This window comes from Nipponia nippon, unplaced genomic scaffold (assembly GCF_047370975.1).
Source record: "Nipponia nippon isolate SJK-2023a ecotype South Korea unplaced genomic scaffold, ASM4737097v1 scaffold_30, whole genome shotgun sequence".
Taxonomy (NCBI): Eukaryota; Metazoa; Chordata; class Aves; order Pelecaniformes; family Threskiornithidae; genus Nipponia; species Nipponia nippon.
This window is the reverse complement of record NW_028262348.1, coordinates 1,839,954-1,856,415: the sequence shown is the minus strand read 5'-3', so window position 1 is coordinate 1,856,415 and position 16,462 is coordinate 1,839,954. Positions and strand designations below refer to the sequence as shown.

The 16,462-nt window shown below is 49.8% G+C and overlaps 1 protein-coding gene across 8 annotated transcripts in view; it reads left to right on the top strand.

Moving 5' to 3' along the window:
• CABP1 (calcium binding protein 1) overlaps positions 1-16,462 on the top strand; it is a 56,003-nt gene that overhangs the window by 36,859 nt on the left and 2,682 nt on the right. For 4 of the 8 annotated variants that reach the window (XM_087768399.1, XM_087768400.1, XM_087768403.1 and 1 more), the window contains 5 exons: positions 5,154-5,402; positions 10,081-10,257; positions 13,916-13,946; positions 14,622-14,765; positions 16,044-16,153. In XM_087768399.1, the coding sequence (XP_087624525.1) occupies positions 5,358-5,402; positions 10,081-10,257; positions 13,916-13,946; positions 14,622-14,765; positions 16,044-16,153 (507 nt within the window). In that variant the 5' untranslated portion in view covers positions 5,154-5,357. The remainder of the gene's footprint in view (positions 1-5,153; positions 5,403-10,080; positions 10,258-13,915; positions 13,947-14,621; positions 14,766-16,043; positions 16,154-16,462) is intronic. The other 4 variants (XM_009463716.2, XM_087768404.1, XM_087768405.1 and 1 more) reach the window with 3 other exon arrangements.

Here is a 16,462-nt window from a genome sequence, read left to right as displayed (position 1 = left end):
CAGCCCTCAGTTTTATAGTGGCGTATCTCATGTAATGCTACAGGGTAGGTTTGGAGCATTCGGGTAGTACTGGTTCCCAGGCTCCTGCTCGCCTGGTAATCAGCCACGCTTTCTGTAGCACCTCGGTGTGCCAGCCAAATACTGACCCCCTGTCCCTTCTACTTCGAAAGAGGTGAGGGAGCCAGGGCATAATTAGCTGCTTTTGCAGTAGTCCCAGGCAGACAGAGAGGGATTCACGATTCGCATGTTCCTGAGCAAAGGGAAGGGACCACCGAAGGTTTGTTTTAAGCAATCTTTGTACTGCATATGCATGGCAAATTGTCACAGCAGCTTCTGGGCTGTCAAGCTTGTACTTGTCTTTTTGTAGCCCGTTGATGATCTTGAAAGCAGAAAATACCCACAACACATTGTGCTCTGGCCAACACGTCTCCTGTGCAGGGACTTGGAAGCTGGGCTAGTGCAAAATACGTGGACCAGATCTGCATGGAAGGTGTCAGGAGATGGCACATTCCCATCTCTCTTCATCTAACGCAGCAGAAAGCTAGCTAATTACAGACAAAGCTGTTCTAAACAGAAGTTGACAGTCCAGACTTTGTTACCTTGAGAGGGATGGAAAATACCCTTGGTCTTTTTAATAACCTTTCTGTTGTTTGCAATTGAATATGATCCAGTCGCTCTAATGGAGGAGAATATTATGCACAGCATGAGTCAGCAACACTTTCTTCCTGCAACAGCTGACAGCAAAGAAAGTTCCCAAACTCTCTGCAGAAATATTCCTCCCCCCAGATGAGGATCTGGACTGCACCCACCAGTACCTGCTGGTGCCTCCCCTTGAGGTCGACCTGTACTTGTCTGGCTGGAATATGGAGCCATCCAAGGTTCATTTGAGGTTAGAAGACACAACACGATGTGCAGCAAAAGCACTCGGGAGCCTGATGCAGGAGAAGGGCGGGAAGCCAGTCGCAGAAGTTCGGAGTGCCAGTGCATGTTCCAGCCGTCGGGAGCTTTGAAATGAGGCCCTCGACAGCACTGGCAAGGGGAGGATGTTAACAGCTCCAAATGCTTAGGCTCATCTGAGGTCATCCAGCAAACAAGTCTGGGTTGTTTCTTGTAAAATACGGATCTATAGGCACCAGCTAAAGGGTGGCTGGGAGCCGATTTGAAAGCTACTAATCAATATGTGCATTCTCCACTCTGTGACAGGAAAAAATAGATCAAAAATTCTTGCCCTGTTAGGATAAATTAAATAAGGTGGCTTATTTTGAAATACTAAATCTTCGAAGCATGCAATGGGCTCTTAGGTAAAACTATGGAATTCAGTGAAAAGATGCCAGGAATGAGTTTTCCCTGCTTTACTGTATACTCCCCTCAAAGATTACCCCCCTACCCACTGACGTCACCCTGCTGCAGTGTTCGTGTTGTGTTGAGGACGACCACCTGATATAATGTTCCAGCAAGTGAAAGACCATGCACTGAAACGGGCCTGGCATCTGAACAGTCTCCCTGTACAAATCCCTACTTGCACTGGCATTTTTTGCCAAGCAAAGCTGCAGTCTGATAACCAATCCCAAGTTTTGGATTGACTTTTGTTCTTTCTGTTGTGATTGTTGGATATTTGCTGCCACTGGACAAAGTTTCTGGCAGCTACCAAGTGATTAGCTCTGGTGGGATCCAACATTTTCCTACGGAATGAGCATTTCTGCCAAAGGTGCCAGCCCGAAGCACAGCACTGCTGCTTTTTATGAAGAATCCAGACATATTAAACCACCTAAATCACTCCCTGTTCAATGCCAAGTCACCCGGCCTCCTCCCTGCTCTGCGCTCAGGTCAGTCAATGTGCCAGTCGCTTCCTTCCCGTGAGCTGAGACCTCGCTCTGCACCAAACCACATCCACTGGGGTCTCCGCTCTCCACCTTGGGCCTCAGGGGAGAGGAAGGGATGCGGGCGCAGAGGCAAGACTCGCATTTCACAAAGATCCTACCGATTTTTAGAAAGTTTACAACAGAGCCCCAGACCTTAAAAGAACAGTGTGATTGCCACAAAGAACAGTGTGGGAAAACCAGTATACATGCATGTGCAGCCCTCCCACTCGCATACTGACTACCCCAGATATAGGCATACCCACAGATCAGCACCTACACACAAATGTTTTTGACACACTTATTCTCAGCATCCTGTTCTCTTACAGCAGCCTCAGTTGGAGGAAGGGAGAAAATATGTTCTTTCTAACCTAATCTTCTAATGACCTTTCTGCCAACTCCACTTCCCTGCCTATCTCTAAGCTGCCTGTGGTGGGGATGGGAACAAGATCCCAATGTAGAGAGTGATTTTCCTCCTCAGAGGTCAGCAGGGTCTGTCTGCTAGATTGTGATGTGCTGCCCATTTGCTCTTAAGAGATTCAGGATAAATAAGGAGATAAGAAAATTGTTTACGAACGCGTCTCTTGGGCCTCTTGCAGCTCTGCCAGAGTTCTTGAGGAGTCGAAGGACTGCGACTGTGCTGCAAACCTGGTGCAAGTGGGCTCCCATCGCCTCTTCCCTTCCTGGACTGCGAACTCCCTGCCAAGCCTGGCAGCAGGTCTCAGCCCGCTCGCTCTGCCCCGCACGTTTCCCGCAGCTGCCTGCAACTGCAGGGAAGAAAGGCAGGAGAGCAGGCAAACGCGGCAGCGTGCCATGGTGGCTGGCTCCGAATGCTCTGGTACAAGCAAATATTTAGAGGGTGACCATCTCAACTTTTGTTGAGAGGCTTTTAGAGCTCTGTAAGACACGCTCAACGGCTGTCTTCTGAAGCTGTCCCGTGGCAGTCTGGGCTGTGATGGATTCTCTTGGCAGGAGATGCCTGACTCCCTTGCTCCGCTCCCTCTCTCCGGGAGGATGCGGGAGATGGGCACTTCTCAATTGCAGGGCGTTCCTGGCCTCTGCGCTGCCTGTCAAGGGGAGATTCATTAGCAGCAGGGAGGCGATTCTCTCTCCTCTCTGCTCTGGAATTGGAGTCGTTTGTCTCGGGAAGGAGCCCAGGCGCCTCACTCGCTGTGTGGCAGGTTCTGCTCAAGGGAGACAAGCACTTTGTCAATAAACAAGGAGCCTGGGGAATGGCTCCGGCTGACAGAGGACATTATTAACGACTGGCACTTTGGCCGAGGGTAGATCAGCCTCCCATTAGCTGTCTTAAGAGGGGAAAGAGAAACAGAGTTAAAGATGGCAGCCTTGAGAGGAGCTGGGAGTTTCTGCATCCTCCTGCAAAGTCCCCCGCTGCGAGGCCCAGGGCTGGCGCAGCCCCAGGGAGTGACTGTAGATTTCCCCAGCATCAGGGGTCTTCAAACTGTGACAGCAGGAGACAGGCCCGGCTCAGGAACAGTTTCTCTTCCCAGCCCACCATGGCTGGGCTCTGCTATGGAGGTCTTCCAGCCCAGACTTCCCCATCCCCTCTCTCCCTCTCTCAGTCTGCCCTGGGTACAAAGGGTGTCTTCCAGTCTCTGCTACGGCAGCTTCTTGCTTTGGAGGGCCTGTGGACCTTTGTGCAGCTCCTTCCCAGGCCATGCAGTGAAGAAGGCACTGAGGGGATCTGAGAGGAGGCTGTTCCACTGCCTTCGCTCTTGGGAAGCAGTTGGTGCAAGAAACACCATCCCGCATGGCCGTGCACTTCTGGCTGCGACTGGAACTGGAGAAGCTGTTGACTCTTGTCATGGTTGGACTCGTAAACTCATCTCCTCAGGTGGTAGAAGCCTCTAAGCTCTAAAGCAAGTGTTGATTCACCTTATAATCACACTTGATTTGCCACAGCACCATCAGGGCAGAAGCAGAGAAATCCCTGCTTTGTTGTGACATTGATAGTTCATCCTTCTCTGTCCTACAGCCCTAGAGCTGCCGGGAGAGTGAGTCCTTGGCTCCTGCACAAAAAAGCATGTGGTGCAAGTCCTCGGCCCGTGGGTTAGGTCTTTGTAGAGCCTTTTGTTTGGAACCACACTTGCAAAGAAAGTTGTGAAATCTTTCAGCTGAACACCTGAGTGTCCAACCAGCCTGCTGCATAGAGCGGGTGTAGGACCGATGTCGTCTTGGTCTTCGCAGTTCGTGAAGGAGGTAGCTCTTCGTGCCCTGGCTTCTTATCACTGCGGAGCTGCAGCTGTGGTGGCTTCATAGCTAAGGGTGCATTCTCTGTGCTGCTCAGATCCTGTTGCCTGGGTGTGATGGTGAGTTTTTTATGCAATTTAAATCTCTTTTCAAACCGAATGCTCTTACGCTCAGCCTGAGATCAGAGGCAAATATACTGGGGACTCATCCCTTTTCTTTCAGAGATTATTTTGTTACCACAACAGGGCTAAAGTCCAGAGTTCAGAGCTGGCTCTAGGTTTAGGAGCCTCTTATTTATTCCAGGACTTGGGACTTGGGTGCTTGGAAATGGAATGGATGGATCTGACGTCCAAATTCTTTGCTTCACATTATCTAGCCTGGGGCTGTTCAGATGTGGGATTCAGGTGTGAGCCCATCTGTGGCAGACTTGTGCAGGTAAACCGCCGGTTGATTTCTACTTGCAGAAAGCTGGAAAAACTTTACTGCAAGACTGGCTCAAGGTCTCTCCCTTGTGGTTAAAAATTACTGTCCCAGGGCTGAGAGTGCTGTAGGGTCCCTGGACCGCTGCCTCCAGGCTTGCTTCCACCGCGGCAGGAAAAGAATGAGGGACTTCTAGGTCTGCTGGTATTCATAAGCTGAAAGGGGTCCCACCCAGATAAATGGTCCATTTCTGCTCCGAAATGAGCTCCGGACTCTGCTGCAAGCCCCTAAGTGGATTGCCTTCTGGGCAGCCTAGCTCTCTGGTGATTGAAAAGCCGAGAGGAGTTAGAAGGGGGGTGGGTAGGGATGCGATGTTCAGAGGCTGTGCGGACCCAAACTAGCTGGATTCACTGAACTCATCACTGAAATCACTTCTTGCGGTGCCTCTCTGTTTTAATTCTCCCTGAATCAGCCCTCTCCCATGAGTGAAACAATCTTGCCTGCAGATTGAGGGGGGTGGGAGGGATTTGAACATTAATCTGATGTAGATTATACATCCGCCTCCCTCTCTCTCCCCTTCTCACTCTCTCTCTCTCCCTCTCTCTCCCTCTCTTTCTGTCTGTTTCTCTCCCCTCCCTCTCCTTCCTGCTTCATCTCTTCAAGAAAGTGAACATAAAGTAAAAACACGGAGAGAGAGAGGCAGAGAGAGAAAAAGCTCCCTGAAGAGGGAAGCCCCAGCAGCCAGTAGCTGTTTGGATTTGCCTGGCGCTGCCTTTCTTGCTTTGCTCCCAAGGAGTACCTTTAATGGGATCAATTGCTCCAGTTCCTTTATAACCAAGTCCACCGGAAAGGCAGACTCAACATATTATGGGCAACTGTGTGAAGTCTCCACTGAGAAACCTCTCAAAAAAGGTATGTTCCCTGAATCAAAGTGCGTTGTGCGTTTCCAGCCCTGCTTCTTGGGATGGGTGACGTCGTGGACAGATGGGAACGGGAGGTGGGAGAAACGCAGAGATGCGTACGAAGGGTTCAGCTCTCTTCACCAGTCTTTTTTTGTAAGAGCTGCAAGTGCAGCCGTCGGAGCCGGGGATGCTGGGTGCCACAGCATGTGTGTAAATAAACGTGTGTGTATGCATGCGCATGAGTAGGCTTGTGTCCTGCTCCCCGTGGGTGTGCATAGCTGTCCTCCGGCTGCGTGCAAGGTTGTGCGTGCCGATGTGCACAGTATGCTGGCCCACACCTGTACGGGCGTCTTCATGTACGTGTATACGTGTGAGTTTGTGTGCGTGTGTGCATGTGCTTCAGTCGAGAGGCGTCTGCGTGAGTCTCGTCATGTGTGTCGTTTATGTAGGGACGTATATTTATGTACATGTGAACGGGCACGTATCTGCGTGTGTTCCTGTTGGTGCATAAGAGTGTGCACACCTAATGAGCCCATCTGAAGGATGTGTGTGCCCTTAGCTCTTTATGTCCCTGCGTACGCATCCTGAGGTGCGTGAGCAAGCGTGCGATGTTGTTGTGAGTGTATAGGTGGGGAATTTGTGTGTGTCACACACGTATCCCTGCTCGGATGGCGCTCTGTGTGTGTATACCTGCTAGCGGCTGTCCTCACAGAACTCTGTATGTAGACATGCGTGTATTTTTATGTACGTCCATCGTCACGTATGCACACATCTAGTTTTGTTGGTATGTGATTGGGTACAGAAGCATGTTTTTCTCTGTCATCTGTTTGTCCATGCCTCTGTGAGTGCATACACTGGGCCCTGGCTGCATGTTCATGCATCGTGTTGCACGTCAGCACGGCCCATGTGTCTACATGCTTGGGCCCAGCTGGACTTCATCTGCGAGCTGCCATGTGTATCTGTTAGGCTTCAACCCACGGTCTGCTCTGTGCTGAGGTTTTACGGTGATCCCAGGACGAATTTAGATTCAGGAACGATTCTGCTGTTAGGGACTAGATTGAAATGGGAATGACGTGCCCCAGAAATATTTCTTGTTTGACTGAGGTAGGGCTTGCAGCACTGTGTACCTGTCAGCTGCACGGTTCTCACTTAGCATTGCTGCAAATGTAATAACTCAGCAAAAAGCTATGCAGTTCACTCCTCATAAATGAAAAAGTTATGCTAAGCATCCAGAGTACTGCAGCGAGGAGCTACCGCTGTGGAGCCCTTGCCGACGATGAAATGCCACTGCCATCAGGATGCTCCACCCGGGAGAACTTGCCACCCGGGAAAGCCCCTCTGGGAGGGAGCTGTTGGGGAGAGGACCTCCCTAGCAGGGAATTTCTTCTGGCCGGAGATTTGCCTCTTCTGTGTAGAAACACAGTTTGTTTGTTATCTCGACTGCTGTAAACAAAGCCAGTAACGGCACAGTGCTGCTGCGGGGCAGCTGGGATACGCGAGGAGGGAATTCATCACCAAGCTGTTAGGCTGTGCTGAGACCGGTCCCCAGGTCAGGGTGACCTTCAGGGAGAGGCAGAAGTAGTTGAGGTTTACCCGAATGTTGCACATGTGAAAAAAACAACGTGGTTGCTTGTAGGTCACCTCCAACTTGCAATAAAAGGAGTTGGCTGCAGCTGTGCTCAGCATGATCAAGGCGATTGCAATTAAAGTCTGACGTGTGGCCAGGCTGCTTGAATCAAAATGGATTCAAGAACTTAGAAGCTCTGTGTCATCAGTCTTTTAGGTCATTTATGCTTTCCCTCCTAAAAGCTGCTTTGAATAATGCACTTTGTGCCTAGCTAGAAGGCCTGGGATGGCAGGACTAACGAGAGAAAGTTGCAAAGCTGAATTAGAGAATTTCTCAGACGTTGCTGCAGCTAGCCTCGGGCACTCATCCTGACTGGTCCTGGGGCTCTGCCGTTCTTTTGATCGTGACACACATGATTCTAGTGGAGACTTTGCAGATCAGTCTTAACATTGCACAACTTCACTTGGCTGTTTTATGATCCCGGTCTTCTTTTTTCTCAGATTTGGGCAAACTCATTTTGCTGACATGGTAAAGAGGGGGGACTGTAGACAACGTGTGTGAAAGCTGCTCTTGGGTGACAGACTGACCTCTGGAATACATGATTTCAACCCAAAATTTGGGAGTCACTTCCAGGCACCGGCTGGCTTGGTCTGGGACTGGCTGACGCGGGGGTACCTTGCCCGTTTTGGTGGCAGTGCTCAGGCTTTGTCTCCACAACGTCTGTTGTCAGCAGCTTCGCTTTCCCACTGTCACAGGGTCCCCGCGGTGATCCCGGCGGCCAGCCTGCCTGCCTTTCCCTCCGAGAGCCAGGATGAAGAGGCCCCTCTGGGCTTGCCGCTCCGCAAAGTCCCTCTGACACGCAGGCAGGAAAACGAGGTGAATCCTGCTGTGCTTCTGCTGTGCAGAAAGGGAAAGCTTTGGCATCCAGGGCGCTCGCTTTGCCACCCTTCACCATCACTACAGCCATCTCTAAATCAGCCCAGTCTCTTCCCTCTCCACAACCTGCTGGTCTGACACAGCCGAGGGCCGGGCTCAGCCAGGAAGGGTAGTGGTCCTTTGCTTGGGGAAGGGACAGGGGAAGCCTGAGCTCCCCAGTCCTGTCCTTGCACTTTCCTTGTCGTGCACGCTGCTGTTTCCCCTGTAACGGGCGGCTGACGTTGCTTTGCCCTGCACCCATATCACGGCTCCCTTTCTGGCTCTGCCAGGACGTAGGAGGAACGTGGTGGAGGGAACTTGTGGGGACACTTGCAGGAGAAACCTGGGGGGCTGCTGGCAGAGGGAACATCGAATGCCATAAATCCTGCCTGCAGAGCGGGGCAGGGATCCCCTGTCGGGGTATTGCTGAGACGTGCACCTTGTCGTCCTGGCACTGCGTCGGGTTGTCTGGCCAGGATCCCTGGTGGCTCTTGGCAACTATTTCATCAAATTGGCAATCTCTGTCCGCACAGGAAAATAATGGGATGACCATTCTCTGGTACTGCTCTGTGGCTTGGTAGTAAACCCTACTGGCTGGAAGGGTCAACAGACAAGGATTAGGGGCTGTGGGGCCTTAGGTCTTGCACATGGCTTCACTGGAATGAAACACAGAACCAATGTGGGCTATTTTAAGTGATTCATATTATTTGGTATATTAAACTGAAAATTGTGCCAGGAAATAAAGCTGATATAATTTTGAAAATACACTGCACTGATATCACGAAACTGTGCAGTTCAACACAGATGCCTTGACATTTAGCTGAGCTAGTAGTATGCCGTTTGTGGACGGATGCTCGTCTTTCAGGTTTTTAAGGACAAGTGTCCTATGTGTCAGATTTAATCAGAGGCAGATTTCTTCCTCATCCATGACTGCAATGAAAATGCTTTTCTGCTTCATCATTTTCTTTCTCCGTGGCTTGCTTTTTGAGTTGTTTTTGTTTTGATGCTTGATATTCACATGACATTATACATGAGCAGATTGGTGTAAGACTGTGTACAAAAATGCGAACTACAAACCGTGTGTGCAATATAATAGCACATGGCAGACACGGCAAGTAGATACGATAGACTCGGACAAGTGTGAATGGGGCATGTGTGTGTATCTGGTCTTTTAGCCTGAAAAAGCACCTCGGGCTTTAAGGAAAGGGTTAATAGAGACAATGACAATTGACAGAGCTGCTCTGATCACCCCTGGGAACACTGGCTGTAAAAGTAGAATAATTCCTGAAGAGGAATCTGATGTATGATTAATGTTTATTCTATAAAACCAAGGGTCCTGTGGGTTGTGCTGGCTTTTTATAGCTGCATGGGAATATCAGGATAAGAGTTTTCTTGCAGAGCCAGGGAAATGCATTTCTATAAAAGGAAAGCAGTGCCTCCTTATAAAATCCAGTGCTGGATTCTGTTCTGGAGCCCTGGCTTAGCAGGACGTGTGCGCTTAGGAAAACGTGCAAAGGCAAACAGACGAAAATGTTGTGCCCGTGTCTGATCTCCACTTTGGGACTGTCAGTAATTAGAAAAGGCCAGTGCAGTAACTGCCGGAGACCCTGAGGATGTAACTAATTAGAAGTGGCATGGGGAGTGTGAGCCTGCAGTTGGCAGAGCCACCTGATGCTGTACACGGCCTTCTAATAATATTACAAAGCGTGTGATGCCGTGTTGCTGAAGTGTAACGCGGAGCCTAACGCAGGGTCTTTGTGCAGGCTCTGCCTGGTCTCCTGGGGATGCCCTCTGCCAGCAGCTTCGCCCTGGGCACAGGCTGGCACATGTGCTGTCAGGCTGGGGCCTGCTGGTCCTTTGCAGCTCATTCAAGGGATCGTTAACTCGGGGGCTGATAGCGGGAGCGTGGCCCTTTGGGCTGTGTCTGGGTAGATGTGAGCAGTGCTGAGAGTTTGATGTCATTTCAAAGCGAAATTCTCCCGGTTGGTTGTACTTCTATCAGCTTTTGAAAGTGAACTCCCGGACTTACTGCTTCTGTACAAATCCTAATAGACCGTTGGGGGGGACGCAGCGTGGACCAGATGAAGGAAATTTAGCAATAATGTCTCTGTGAGGTGGTTCAGTAAAACTTCAGAGAACGGCTGGGCGAGACGGGGAGGTAACATCCTCTGTTGTGTTGTTTGCTTGCTGCTGGTTGGCTGGGAAGATCCGCCATGAGGAGAAGACGTGCTATAAGGCTGTCCAGACGAGCGAAGAGGGGCCGTCGGCTTGCGAGTACCAGGGTCCGCTCATGGTGCTGGCCCAGAACTGCGCCGTCATGCACAACCTGCTGGGGCCAGCATGCATCTTCCTGAGGAAGGGCTTCGCAGAAAACAGGCTGCCTGTACGTAAGTTACACCCAGCCGGGCGAGACACGCACAAAGCCATGTGGACGCGAGCCGCGGATGCGGAGCTGCCCGTGTGCTCCGTCTGTGTGGAGCTCTGTAACCCCCAACCCTGGGTCTCTAGCATCCCGGCTCCAGCTCCAAGTGCAAATACAATCACAGGCAAATGTCTAACCTGAAGGATGTGCAGAGATAGCCCCGTGCATAAACAGCGAGAAAGGAGGATTTTAAAAATGCAGCTAGGGAAGATAGATCCAAGCCTACGCTCAAGTAGGCATAATCGTACGGACTCAGAAGGGCTTAGGACTTCAGGACGTACGTAATCATATGGACTCAGGAGGAGTCCAGTGTTCAAAGCTGTTATTCCAGCAAGACATCCACATTCCTAGAGGCTCAGATTAGCATTTAAGGCCTCAATAGCCACTTAAATGCAAATCAGGGCATCCATATTGGGAACAAGCTGTCCCACAGAGATGCCCATATTTGATACAGTTCCTATCAGCTCACAGTGAGCACACTAGTACCAGCAGAAATAAGCACGCATCTGCCTCCTCACAGATACCCAAACACAATCTCTTACACGCTATCATACACAGCCCGACACTGCAGCAATCCCAGCCAAATAAACCAAAGAACATCAGTCTGTCCTCATATTTGCAAATAGTGCCAGACTACCAAATGCTATTACTCATACGCACACAGATAAATAGCAAAAATACATACATCCATCTCCAGTCGCACCTGTTTGTAACTGTGTGTTCATATGCATCTAATGTATGCACTTATATACAAAAAATAAAAAGATGTGTTCGTATGTAAATTCAAATGTATACACCTGGACATGTTAAATATACAGAAAAACGCACCCCAGTATTGTATCTTTACAAGAAGTCAAACATATTTTTGCACATAAACATTTGATTCCTACAATAACATGAATTTAAAGACGTATGCAAACATATTATTAACATGCTTTTTATGGATACGTATGAGTGAATGTGTGCATTGTCAGATATTCACCTAGTGCATTCCGTATTTTTCTGGTGAAACAAAGCTCACCCCAGTTACCTGAGAGTCAGAGCTTTCTTGCCTCTGTAAGAAATCTCTGTCTTACTCGTGTTAATGTGGTTATCTACAGCTGTAGGAGACACCTAGATCTTCATCTCTGAAACCTCTTCTTCAACCAACCACCCCAAAAAGAGTCATTATTTGTCATTATTGCTCAAATGACTTTTGTTCTTCCTAACCTTCAGCCACTAAGTGATCACATATTCCTTGGGCCAATTCCCTAAAACACAAACGAGTGTTCTGACACAAGCACACGTGCCCAGAGCTACCCGTCACAGGAGACAGGTCCAGCTCCCTAGCGGAAGGCTCACAGCTGGGCAGGTATCCATCCTGTTCAGGCCCTGGAAACTCACAGTACCATAAGAAGTTTCCAAAATAGGATTAGCGATGTCTCTAACTACCCTGATGTAGAATAAGTGCATCTGATAAACAGCTTTACTTTTACTGACTCTCTAGACCAACAGGATTTATTGTGCATAGAAGAGAAAGAAATGAGGGTAAGACCATTACGTATAATGGACTCTCTGAGGGTCACCTCTGCTCATATCTAGGATCTAAACTCTCTGAACAGTTTTATTCCTCTTTCCATATGTTCTCCAAAAGCTTTAGAGTGATTCAGCCCATTTCTTCCCAAGCAATTTTCCTCCTTTATCATTTTAGGGGATCTTCTTTCAAATTTAAAACAGAAAACCTCTTCATGACGTTCGTTATCGCTTGAGTCAGATTTTTGGAGGGACGTAAACCCTCCCCCTCCTTTTGCTTTCGCAGTCTGTGGCTCTCTGATGGTGGAATCTGCATGTGCAAAGATATGCTCAGAGCCCTGCAAACGCAAATGCCTTGGTGTGCAAAATTAGAGCCAGTGCCGAAGCCCCCATTTCCGACATGTGTCAGTCATGTCGGTTGCACCGTGGTCTTCAGTGAGCGAGGAGGAGGATGGTCTTGCGATGACTGCGCTGGAGGGAGGCCTGGGTCCTACCCCAGCCGCTCTCACAAGGCAGCAGTTACCGCGGGTGAGTCACGGCACCCTTTGCACCGTGGCGGTGGTAATCGTACCCCTGCATCGCTGCCGCGCCGAGCCGGCTGTCGGCACACAGTGCTATCTCCAGGGATTAATGTTTGCGAACTCTGGAACGAGGCGCACAAGGTGTTGGTACTGATCATGGGTGGTTTTCATCTGCTATTTTATCGAAGGCAGGAGGGCAATAATGCCTCCCACATCCGGCCTAATGACTTTGAATTGTTTTATTACTTGGTGTTGATGAAAGCAGAACAAATGGGATGACATGTTTGAAAATACCAGGTCTGTGAAGGATGAAACGGCAGAGCCAGCGCGCTCCGACAGTTCCATCCAGCACAGAGATGCCTCTGGGAAGGTTATGAGTGGCAAGCTGGTCATTTCTCTGGCACAGCCCACTTTTGCACAGACGTAAACCAGCGTGTGTCCTAGTTTGCGATGCACTCTGAGCAGCTGCCATTAGAGTTTCCAGAGGAGCCTGTGGTTAAATAGCAAAGGATCATCCTTCTCAAACTGATCAAGGGCACCATCTCCAGGGACGTGTGGTGAGGCTGGAGGGCACCTGGAAGGCAAGGAGAAACTCCCCACGGTTGAGGGGAAAAGCCAAGAGTGAGACGACAAAAGAGATCGCGTTTCTGTGTTCCCAAATTCTCAGATGTTTTGGATTTGCCTGGGAGCCATGAGAGGAATTAGAAAGGGCATTTAAACCAGAAAGCAGTGCATTTCCATGCTCATCTCTTCTTCCTGGTGCAGTGTTGGAATTTTCCTATTCTCTTTTATATCCTCCCCCTTCTTCCAAGAAATTCAAATTGGATGTTTGAAGTTGCAGTGTTTCCTGAACATGGTGAATCCTTGTCCTGTTTTGTTTGTAGATGACCTTGATGATGTATATGTTGTGTGTCTGCCTTCACGCCTGGTTTCAAAATGCTTGTATACGGAGCTGAGGCTGGGGGGAAGGGGGAAGTTCCTGCCTTTTTGTGGGGACGGCACTGGGATGTTGGCTGTAAGAGAGCTTGTGGCTGCCGCTGTCCTGCCAGAAGGACAGGGATCAAGCAGTGATCCAAGCGGATGATGGTAGAGACCTGCTGGTTCCAGGGACTGCTTCCAGCTGTTTTGATCTGGCTGTGTCAGGGGGAGCTGCAGTAGGAGATACAATCAGAGCTCTAGAGGAGGTCATAACTGCTGCAGGGACAGTCTCTCCTCCAGGACTTGGCGCTGGGGAATGATGTAGGAGCTTCGTGAAGGTGCTCATAGTACCATCAAGTGGGGAGGCCACACGTGTTGCTGCGCTGGCCCAGGTCTCTTCTGTTTTGGGGGAGCACCCGTCATCCCCCTGTCCAGCAGATGAGAGGGAGAGGGGCTTCCACAGAAAAGCGTGCAGGCTAACAGCCCTCCTGTTGGGGAGGAGAGCTGGGAAGCCTTGCTAGGTAGATGGTATTAAACATGTCATCACCTTCTTGTTTCTTCTCTCACTTTCTGGCTTGTCCCAGAACTGTTTGCACCAACAAGTACTGTTCTGAAACTATGTTTGTGGCAAGCAAATGGTTTTAACATAGTATGTTCTCTTTTTGCAGGATAGAGAACTGCGTCCGGAAGAAATTGAAGGTAAAATTTGTCGCTCCTTCTGTGTCACCTTTCTCCCTGCCCAGTGAAAACCTATTGGCTGGTCCTTCCAGGTTGGACCCCATGGGGTAAAATAATTTGGGGCAAATCAAGGGAAATGATTACTGGAATAATTTCTGGAAACCCCAGCAAAAGAAATAATACATAGAACTGCAAGAGTGCTGACTGTGAAGGAATTTGCATTCATTCCAGCTTCTTCAGGGTGGGAGGATAAGTACAGTAATGGGATATCGGCTGTCAGGGAACTGCTGTCCACCCCAGCTCCCACGGAAAGTGCTGTAGAGCATGATACAGTAGTATGGCTCCAGGGAAGCTGTTTTACCTGCTAATCCCTACAGTGAGGGCTGTATAATATAGTGCAGGGGTAAAAATTGGGAAGTTTCAGTTTCTTCAGGGAATGCAGTTTAGCAATGATCAGTTTGTGACACTGGTAGTCCAAGCAAGCTTTCCTGTAAGAAATGGGTCAGCGGTGCTGCTGATAGAAGAGCTTAACATTGCTCCAGCCATTGCCTCTTTGCAGGGAGATCTGCTGGGAAAAATATGGAGTATCTTAGGGAGTCTGGCCTCATCAAGTGCTGCTGATTCTGGGGAGCTTTCTTGGAAAAGGTATTTCAGCTGTCACTGACAATATTGTTCTTTTTGGATCCACTCCCACAGAATTGAGAGAAGCCTTTAAGGAGTTTGATAAAGACAAGGATGGGTTTATTAACTGCAGGGACCTGGGGAACTGCATGCGAACCATGGGCTACATGCCTACTGAGATGGAGCTAATAGAGCTCTCCCAGCAGATCAACATGAACCGTGAGTAATATCCACCTAGCTGTACCTCCCTGTTGCTGCTCTGCCCTGCATCATTGCCTCGGGCTTTCCCAGTCTCCTGCTGTCTCTTTTCCTTTGGATTCCCGCCCCTCCCCTCCCCCCTGCTTTTGGTTCTCATTTTCACTCCCTATCATCTCTCCCGTTTGTTTGTGGTTCCCAGAAGTTGATGCCTTTGTTTTTTGCTTATCAAAGGGGCTGCATGGACTGTGGTGTATGGGAACAGTGAGTGGAAGCGTTGTCCTTTGTGCTTATGCTGTCAGGTATAAAACTGCCCTTGATGTGGGCAGTTAGACATTGGTGCACAGGTTGTGGGTGTTGTCATATTGAAGCCGTTGTCAGATGATGTCAGACTGAAGGGCGAGCCTGGGAAGATGGAGACGCTTTGGTCAGATGGGTGATGGATGGGCTGTGCGCTCTGCGGTGGTTGGTTGCGGATCTGCTGTGTGCCTGGGGATGGGCTGCGAGTGAGCTGTGCTGGCAGCGTCAGATGGGGGCATCTGCTGGAGTCGTGGAAAAACGTGGCAAATGCATCTGATTCACTGTGCCCCTTGTCTTTCACCATCATTTTTTGTCGCCTCTTGTCTGCGGCACTGCAGGGTATTACCCTCAGCCGGGTTGGAAAAAGGATATTTAGTGCATGTTATTTCTGACACATGATGGTGTAAAAAGGACAAGTTACTTGGTCACAAGGGAAGGAAAACAGCTGTGACAAATGCAACCAGTCACACACAAAAGCAGCTGCTAACCCTGGCACACAAGCGCTTAGAAATTTGAAAGTGTTACTGCCAGCTTTCAGATAGGGGACAAACAAGCAAAAGGACTAACAGGACGAATAAACAGTTGGATATACATTAGCCACTGCTAATGGAGCAAGACTCCACCACTGCTGCAGGGCACTGCCCAGGCGATGCAGACACATCCTGCTGTGCCCTTGCCGTACCCTTTGGCACAGGCGCAGCAGAGGGTTGCTGTAAGCACTAGAGTGATCAAGCCTCTCATACCTAGTACGTGACGCCATGAGGATGTGACAGTCCATGGCAGCCTAGGAGGGAATAGCTGGGGCTCATTCTGCCTAGCCCACAACCCAGAAAATACAAAGACAGTGTAAAACTACCTCTGCTTTTCCTTCCACTGTCCTGCACCTTCTGTGCTTTGCTTCCTGGAGAACCAAGCCCTCTCTGGGGCACACAGAAGTGCAGAGAGTGCTGGGCTTGGCTAACGTACGGAGTTCTTACACACGATCTTTCATCTTGTCCCAAGTGGGTGGCCATGTGGATTTTGAAGATTTTGTTGAGCTGATGGGACCAAAGCTGCTAGCAGAAACTGCAGACATGATCGGTGTAAAAGAGCTCCGCGATGCCTTCAGAGAGGTGAGTGCTCCCTACCGCGTGCCCCCCAGAGAGGTGAGCAGCAGGAGACAGGAGAGAGAGAAGACCCACTGGGGAAGAGAAGAGGAGGAGGAGGAGAGAGCAGCACAGTGGAAGACAGAGACAGAGCCAAGCCAGGCATGAAACAAGGGAGGAGCAGAGAAAGTCACTAAGATAAGGGAACCCTTGAGGCAAGGAAGAGGAAAGCTGGTGCAGACAGAGCAGTTGCGAGGGGTTTCTGAGGAGAGAAGACAGACTGGATCCAAAAGGCACCCAAAGGAGGAAAAGGAGGGACACGAAAGCAAGGCAGGA